We start from the raw sequence: 9,722 nt of genomic DNA on the forward strand, positions 1-9,722 counted from the left end.
GACAATAATAAGACAGGAAGGATAGGAAAGGTAGGGAGAGAGACACAGGGAAAGAGAGAGGAGAGAGAGAGAGAGAGAGAGAGAGAGAGAGAGAGAGAGAGAGAGGAGAGTGGTGACCAGCATGCGAGAAAGAGGACTGCATGGTACAACACTGACCTCTAGTGGAACAATCAGGGTTGAACAGATTTTACTGACTTTTCAACAGGTCTGAGGGTCTCTCAAATACATACAACAAACTTTTTACTGTACTTCAATTTACCATTTTCATTCAAACATTCCATAATAATCCAATATACACTTACTATATTCATTTTTGATTTTCTGTGAAAATGTATTGTTATTACAGGTCATGTGTGCAAGTCCTGTACAACAAACATCAGCCTAAAAAATAAATAAATAATAAAAAAAAATCACTATAATCATAGATGTGATGGTTACTGAATTTTACATTGAAAGGCACTTAATTCATACTGGTTTCATAGATCTACTGAATTCATACTGGTTGACTTTTATGAATTCACCAGTTAATGTTCAAAATCTGTCAATTCTTAATAGATGAACTCAATAAATTTCACATTTAGGGTTACTATTAAGGTTACAATTACTAAAATTGTAAATGTTCATAATGGTTAACCTTTGAAGTTCTGCAGCTAAGCGTAATAGATTTCATACTGGTTGACCTCAGTAAATTCAACAGTTCATATTACTGAATTCATACTGGTTGGATTCATCAAATTCCTCAGTTCAAAACAGTGTAAACAATCATAATGGTTAACCTCTGGAGTACTGCTGCTAAGCGTATTAAATTCCACAGCGAAAGTCACTGAATTCATACTGGTTAAGCTCAATAAATTCTACCTTAAAGGTCAATTATTAAAAAACTGTCTGTGTTCAATACAGGTTAGTTTACTTATTACATACTGGTTAAGCTTAATGCTATCTACAGTTCAGTATACTGGATGAATTCGGGTTAAATTCAGCAAAATTCCACTGTTAAAGTTACTGAATTCATACTGATTAAACAAGTAAAAAAAATAAAAGTCTTGTTCCCATGAATATTTCAAACAACCAGTAAAGCCTCCTGCTGCTGTAAAGGTGAAACCCTTGAAAGTGATACAGGAACGAGCAAGCAGTACAGCAAGCTGTTTGTCACCCCAACTATGCAGTTGTTTCTGCTGAAGCAATATACGACAAGCTAAGCTGCGAAAAGTGGGGGTTCATTTACATATCCTTATGTTGGAGTTTGCATAATTACCATATATTACCTCTCCGTAATTGCGAGCAGGATTGCCTGAGGGGATGAGAAGAATAGGCAAAGTAGGAAAAGTGGTTGTATAGAGTTCCATCAGACTTTATTGCAGCGGTGATTCATTTAAAATAGCTGCAGTATCTCAGCAGTTCTGCTGCTATACTTGTGTAAGGCCGTCTCTGGTGGGCTGCACAACAAAGACATTAAGCAGCTTATGTTCTTTAAGTTATAATCAGGAAAATATAATTCCTGAATAGCAATTGTCCACTGTATTCCATTGTGTTCAATAAAAATGACTCACATCGGGATTGGGAAAAGCAATTTTCACCTGGTTTCGTCTGGAAGTCGAAATTGCAGCATCTCGTTAGTTCATTAGAGTTTCATATTTATGAGTGGCTTTTCATTCCTATGCTACACAATCAGCACTGACGCTACTGTATATTGACTCTTTCTGTTGCATGTAGAGCTCAATGATGTACACAGATCAGATTACTGAATTCATACTGGTTGAAGTCAGTTAATTCCATGGCTAATGTTACTAAATACATACTGGTTGAATGCAGACACAGTAATTCCATGAATAGGGTTACTATATTCATACTGGTTGATTGTAGTGAAATCCACCATTAAGATTAATGGGATCAGTCTGGTTGGGTGCAGATGATTGGTTAAGGTTCTTCAGAACGTGATTCTGGAGAAGATGATTAAAAGCACTTTTATTTTTGACTTCTGACTCTTCTTTTATCCCATTTTAAACGAACAGCCGAATGATTAGGGCTTTAAAAAGCTCATTAGAAGTGGATGATTGGAAGCGTCTGAGGAGCAAGTGAACGCAGCATTACTGCCGTTACCTCAGAACTGCATCTTTATGCTGGTGGGAGACTATCTGCAGAACATTCAGCTGCTCTATATATAGAAAGAAATAAGAGCACTCCCAGTTCCCCAAAGCCTGCTGTGGAACAGCATGTGAGTGCGACCTGGATTATGCAGGTGTGTGTGTATGTGTGTGTGTGTGTGTGTGTGTGTGTGTTACAGTACTCCGAATAATGACAGAGGGGAAGGAACAAAGCTACTTAACTGCAACAGGGGTGAGGCGAGGACATTCTGGTGTCATCTTTGAACAAGGGCACACTGAATGATGTTTGAATGATAATAGTGCCCCCTTGTGGAGCTCAGCGTCACTGCTGGACTGAGAACGGTCCACCAACCAGAAATATCCACCCAACAGCGTCCTGTGAGGACTAGAGGATGACCAGCACAAACTGTGTGTGTGTGTAATTATATATATATATATATATATTTATATATATATATATATATGTAAAAATAAAAAAATATTTAAATAAAATTATACACACACATATATTTTATTTTATTTTAATTTAATTTAATTTAATTTAATTTAATTTAATTTTTATTACTTTGTTTATTTTTATTTAACTAACTGCCAGTTCTTCGGTATTGGTAGATCACAATATTCAGCCCTTATAAACACCAACTGTAGCACAACATCTCTCTCTAGAGGACATTTAATGTAACTACAGCACTTAAGCTCAGAACGGCTTAGAGAGTGTGTGTATACAGTCATACGCAAAAGTTTGGGCTCAGTTCTCCTGAGAGACTCATCACTTACATCATTTCATATCCTGACCAATCACCAGCTTCCACTTCATCGTTCCCCTCTGGCATCACTGACCCCCAGGGCACCACCACTGTTATATTGCACTCAATGAATACACCTTCACTACGGTGGCTCTAGAACATCCCACTAAGTTAGTGTTTCCCGAGTAGGTGATAGGTGTCCATAATACTGATAAGACTGTATATATATATATATATATATATATATATGTGTGTGTGTGTGTGTATGTATATATATATATATATATATATATTTTCCTGCTAGTTTCACTGAGGGGACCTCAGTAAAAAAATGTAAAGGGAAGATATAATGTAATATAATATAAAAGCTGGCGCACGATTGGTGAGGGGTGTTTTTGCCTCTTGGTCCGTTTAAATGAAAACAATCGTTCACGGCTTATCCCACGCAGGAGCCGGGGGATTTATAGGCTCATAAAAGGTGCAAATGGGAATTTCTTTAAGTGCGATAATTCAAAGCGGTGTGGAGCGTGAATGCGTTATAGTAATGATTTAATACTGACAAGAACATCGCTGACTCACCCCGTGTCCTTGCCATGCCCAGTTTGGTTTTAATTACGTAGAACACGCCAGAAGTAACTGCCGCGGCCTGTAGTGACAGCGATGACTTGGGGACAGGATGGTCTAAGGATAGGAGGTGAGGTTAGACCAAACGTGTAAAAGTGGGGCTTGCTGTTAGAAGGTTGCTGTGGTACTGGGTAAGTAATGGATTACTCAATTAGCACTGTGTAAATGACATGGCTAAATCATCAGGATTTACACCATTAGACCAGCATAAAGAAGCATTTACTGGATTCTGACAAAAGTATTGGGACGCCTGCTCCTTTACAAAAAAAGGTATTACAAAAAGTTTTTGTCTGTCCAGGGAAGAAGGCATACTACTAGATTGTGGAGGAGAATTGCTGTAAGGATTTGATTGCACTCAGTGACAAAAGCTAAAGTTAGGGAGGTCAGGATGTTGGATGATAAGCACCATCCATCATTTCAGAGAACACAGTTCTTCCACAGCTCAATGCTGGGGGGCTGTATACCCCTCTACTAGCCCACCCCTGGCATTAGGCAGCATGGTGCCAATAGGGTCATGATGTCTATCTGCTCCAGATCTGTTCCTATTCCATTGGCAGTACTTCTCTACAAGTACTAGACAGACTAGACTGTGTGCATTTGCACATCTATAGTATATAGTGACACCCAGTGACACACACACACACACCCACACACATGCACACACTAACACACTAACACACACACACTGTGAAAGGCGGACAGAGAGTTTGTCAGAGATGGATACCGTGGCACAGAGGTTACAAATTCAATCAGCGTTCAGACAGCGGCTCTATCTGGACGATGGTGTGAAAATACGGCTGGACCTCGCAGGGGGACAGTGCAGACTGCTGGCACGACAGAAAAAGGGGCATTAAAATTCAAACAGGGCCAACCCCCCCCCGCCCCCCGTGCCAGGGAGACGCGAAAGACTGATGATGGAGAGAGGGACGGAGGTGGGAGAGGAGAGGAGAGAGGAGGAAGGGAGGAGATGCTGGGGGCTCAGGGGAAGATGACTGGTGGAGGTTAAGGGGGGGGGGTCACCTGATTAGACAACAGGTTTAAGCACCTGAATGTATTTATTAAACAACGATTGGCCAAAAGTATCCGGACAGCTTTCTCTCTCTCACACTCTCTCTCCTACTTCACCCATTTGTCTCATAGTCTCTCTCTCTCCCTCATTTCCACTGTTCTCTCTCTCTGTCTCTCTCTCTCCCTTTAGAAAATGGACAGTCAGCGGCCAGCGGCCTTTTGTCACCAAGCTCAGCAATATTGAGACACCCCAGAGGATGCTATTGTCTGTTTGTTTTCGTGTGTGTGTGTGTGTGTGTGTGTGTGCAGTGCCCTTTCTCACTCTAACAGCCCTTCTACCACACACACCAATGTTATTAAGATTACACAAACACCTATTAAACACATACAGCCATTTAGCTTAGTGCTAACAAAACACTTAAAAATGCATAGAGATGCTAATGAAAATTAGCCTTTCTGTTGGGGTGCTATTTTTTTTTACTTAGAGAAAAACATAAAAACATGAATTCCTGGTATTTGATGAAATGTTAATTATTATAGCACTCAAATATGATGAAGGTTCATGACATAACAACAATATAAAGTGCTTCTCTGAAGCAGGTCCAGCTCAGTTTGCTGATCTCTCTGCTCTAACAGACCTGCTAAACCTTAAAGCCAGGTGTGCCTGAGCAGGTAAAGCAATAAACTGTGCAGGAATCCAGCCCTCCGGCTCTAAACAAGCCACATTACAATGTTTATTACAATTCAGATTATTAACAATAATAATTTGTCCCATACCTTATGCTGTCGCTGTTTTATTAAAGGTTATAATGGGGGTTTAGGCACAGTGTAAAGACCCCCACTCATGATGCAATGCACAACCTCCTGTGGCTTTTTGCTTTATTGTATATATCCATGCTATTAGTGGCCTTTGTTGCTTGTTTTATTACATATCAGTATTCAAATACTAATCAATTTACTTGTCACTATTTGATGACTAAAGAACATTAAAAACGCCCATCCCTTACATTTTAATAAATCAATGCAAGTGTACCTCTTCAGCAGCAATAGAGGACCTTTAATAGACTTCGAATGAAGTTAAGTGGACATTGTGCGGCACTAATTTTCTCTGGTCATAAAACACAGGTACCCTACAGTGGCCCCGGTTGTACTGAGGGGCTGAGCCATTAATGCAGAAATAGGAAAGAGCTTAGGAGGCAATCACATTCACACAAAGCCATTCTGCGCAGTCTATAAGCAGACCATCAGCTCACCGCTCACGTCTGGGTGCCCTGGTGATAACGCAGAGAATATAACACACACGTTTTCCGTTAGCCTTCTGAAAGGGACACTCACTGTTCTGGTCCTACAAGTCCACTGAAGTGTGGCAAATGCCTCAGGCTTAAACAGCAGTAGAGGCAGTGAAGGCCCTGGCAGCGCAGTAGGCAGTAACGCAAACCTGGAAAAGAGTAAGCTGGTCCGTTTGAACTGCCTTTTAGGATGTTGGTGTAATTATGGAAGGTATGGCTGACCTAAATCATGTGAATATTGGAGAATTTGTTTGATACATTGGTGTTAGATTGCTCTGTTTAGTATTTGGAAACCTAAAATACAGTAAAATCCAACAGCAAAGATCTTCTGATTGATAATGCATTGGAAATGTTCAAAATAATTATTTACATTACAATAAATAATTAAATACATTACAGCTGGTTTAACACATCAGAAATGCAGCACAACAAGCTGCATCACCAGCCGTGCTGCCACTGAAGCTGAAGGAGTAAATGTGAAGATCCCTGGGAAATTACCTGGGCGGAGCTCTTTGAATAACATGACAATAAGAAAAACGCTCAGTGCTCAGCACTTACCTGTGGCCCACGTACTGCTGGAATGATGCAATGAAACTGGATGATACTCAGCCAGTTTACAGCCAAAAAAAGGAGGAATCTCAGCCACCGTTTAACCACCACGGCCAGAAGTGACACAACTCTTATTACTATTATTATTATTATAATTATTATTCTTTTTATTATTATTATTGGTGTTTTTAATAGGATTTTTCTTCTTTTCTCCAATGAACAAAACATTCGTACTGACAGTAGTAGTAGTCCGCATCATCTGTGTCATAGATAAATGCCTTTATTAGAAGGGGTGTCCACAAACATTTGGACATTTAAAGTGTACTTCTGGGACATGTTCTATAGCTCCTGACCGCAGGGCATGTGGGGCAGCAATAGAGCTGGGCGATATGGAACATTTTTATATCATGATATTTAACAACATTTTTTACGATGTACGATATTTATCGCAATATCTCCAATACTGAGTACTGTACTCAAAATATGCTTTTTTTAAAATATGCATTTAATTAATCAAATAAGATCAGTGTTCTTTAAGCATGATGATTTAACTGATGATATCCACGATACACTCATAAAAGCATATTGTGATTCACGACAACAACATTTATCACAATACCATAAAATATTGACATATTGCCCAGCCCTAGCCAGCAGCTCCCCCGGTGGTGGCTGGTTGTATGCATACTTTGGCTGAAAACTTGGTAACAGACATCAGAACCTCAGTAAACCCTAAAAATCTGTGAAATTGCAACAATAAGTATCCAGGCACTTAAGGAAGTGTTCTCTTGTATTCTCTGCAGCCTGAGTCTGCTGGTGCTCAGGGGTCTCTAACTGCTTTTTATGCATATTTATGTCATTCATAACCTGCAGCAGGACATCCAACACCGACCACAACGCACCCAGATGAAGAGCCTCACCAAACAGCCAACTGGAAAATAATGCAGGCACATTAAACTGCCTGAGCACTAAGAGAAGCCGGTGCACTCAGATGAACTGCAGACGTAACTGGAAGGCATTGTGCTGCTCTATTTAGCTGAAGGCAAAGCAGATGAAATGCAGATTTTTAAGAGCTTCAGATTCATCCCTGCACCACTTTTTTCCTTTAAGGAACCAAAGGGAGCGACTGTGTGTTACACTCCATGTTTTACACTGCAAATGATAATTCTCCAAGAGAGTGTTAAAGTCCATAATCCTCATAATCCAATCTGTCATACGAAGCATGCTAATCTCTTACTAAAACTCCAGCCAACGCAGCCAGCACCGAGCATCGAACCAACAGTTTCTCCACCAGCAGCTAGGCCTACAGAACCATGGAACACATCACAGCTTCACATCAAACTCAAACAAGCCCCAGTCATTACTCGGACCCCCAGTCTTAGCCAGCTCTCAACCTGCTGTCCCAAAACCAGCAAAACCAGCATAAAGAAGAAAAAAAGGGGCGGGACTTACAGGGGTGCTGCCATCCGATAGGGTGGTCATGCTGATTGATGTGCTCATCTTGTCAGAGGAGGAGAGAGATGGAGGGGAGGGGCTCCTCTTCTCCAGAATGTCCTGTCTCAGCAGGAAGTCCCGCCAAGCGCGCTGGATGCTGTCAATCAATTATCAATCAATGGTTAGAATTTCATATTCAAAGCTAAGGCTGGGTTTCATTTTTTTGTCCATCAATTATTTATCTATTTATCAGAGACCGCCCTCGATTCTCTAAATTTACAGTCAACACAGCCATTAAAGCAGCATTATGTGAAAACTGGCATTTCTTGCTCCTGGACTCCCCCTACAGGCGGGATGAGACTTTACAGCAAGGAAGGGCAAGACAGGCGTTTCTAATAAAGTGGCCAGTGAGTGGACGTACAAGACAGGCGTTTCTAATAAAGTGGCCAGTGGGTGAAAGCACAAGGTAGGGGTTTCTAATAAAGTGGCAAGTGAGTGGAGGTACAAGGTAGGGGTTTCTAATAAAGTGGCCAGTGAGTGGAAGTACAAGGTAGGGGGTTCTAATAAAGTGGCCAGTGAGTGGAAGTACAAGGTAGGGGGTTCTAATAAAGTGGCCAGTGAGTGGAAGTACAAGGTAGGTGTTTCTAATAAAGTGGCCAGTGAGTGGAAGTAAAATAAATCAACACGTCTGTAATTAATTTTATTTGATCATTTTAATGATTTAAACTTAAATTTGGTTACATTTGTCAAACTCTACACTGAAAAAATGTCCAATTAGGAAGTCGTATCTGAGTAACGAGTTCTCCTATTGGTTAGAGCCGCAGAGCCGCAGAGCCGCCCAGGCAGGTAAACCAAAACCCTGGGGTGGGTTTGTCACCTTTGTGATCTAGATACTCACATCAACACCTTGGACTCCAGTGGTTTCATGTTGACAGCAATGTTGTTCTCCAGGTCTGTGGTCAGCTGAGTGCTGAGAGAAAGAACACTGCCATCAAAAACCATCAAAAACATCTACTGTTAACTACTATTTGTAATATATATAATATATAATACATAATTAAAGTTATAAATGCTGTGTATCTGATCCTCGTGCTCAACTGTTGTTTTCACGTGTCTTAACTGAATTATGTCCAAGTGTTTGTGGACACCCCTTCTAATGAATGCATTCAGCTGCACCCACTGCTGACACTGAAGTGCAAATGCACACACACAGCTTGTCTAGCCCCTGTAGAGATAGAAGTACTGCCAATACAATAGGATTCCCTGGAGCAGATAAACATCATGAAGCTATTGGAACCATGCTGCCTAATGCCAGGCGTGGGCTAGTAGAGCTGTGGAGCAGTGGAAGAACTTCTGGAATGATGAATGGCGCTTCATTCAGTACTTTGGGATAGGTTGAGATGTTTCCAATCAAATTCTCACAGCAATGTTCCTCCAAAATCTAGTAGAAAGCCTTCTTTATTGATAACCTTGATTTCAGAAGAAACAATAAATGAGTTGGTGTCCCAATACTTTTTTTTTTCCATATAGTGTATGTCTTTTAATAGACATGTAATTAGTCACAGTAACAGACAGTAGTCAGATTACTATACCAGCAAGGAATGATAAAAAGGGTTTGCAGTGTCTCAGTAAGTAAAATCTTCTTAAATCTAGTCTAAATATCTGATATTGTTATTTTTACATTGTTGTAATATATCAACTATTTAACTTACTACTAATTAATTTTGTATGTGTTTTAATTAATTGCATCTACTAAAAGTGTTCAATTCTACTGGCAGATTATTTCAGTTGTTTCAAACTTTTTTTTTGACAAAAGCAGAATTATCTCATATTTCTTGAATTTTTAGATAATTAGTAATGACTACTAATATTTGTAATTACTACTAATTGCTAGTGGTTAATTAGTAGTTACTGCCAATAGAATACGTTTAGCTACTATTACTTCTAATAGTTAAAAACTTTTAAAA

General features: G+C 39.9%; 1 protein-coding gene across 1 annotated transcript in view; it reads right to left on the reverse strand.

Moving 5' to 3' along the window:
* Nucleotides 1-9,722, reverse strand: part of schip1 (schwannomin interacting protein 1) — a 337,418-nt gene that overhangs the window by 221,948 nt on the left and 105,748 nt on the right. The window contains exons 7-8 of the mRNA XM_072668495.1: nt 8,654-8,725; nt 7,774-7,912 (exon numbers count right to left, since the gene is read on the reverse strand). Coding sequence (XP_072524596.1) covers nt 7,774-7,912; nt 8,654-8,725 — 211 coding nt within the window. The remainder of the gene's footprint in view (nt 1-7,773; nt 7,913-8,653; nt 8,726-9,722) is intronic.

The sequence above is a fragment of the Salminus brasiliensis genome, chromosome 23 (genome assembly GCF_030463535.1).
Source record: "Salminus brasiliensis chromosome 23, fSalBra1.hap2, whole genome shotgun sequence".
NCBI classification, from domain to species: domain Eukaryota; kingdom Metazoa; phylum Chordata; class Actinopteri; order Characiformes; family Bryconidae; genus Salminus; species Salminus brasiliensis.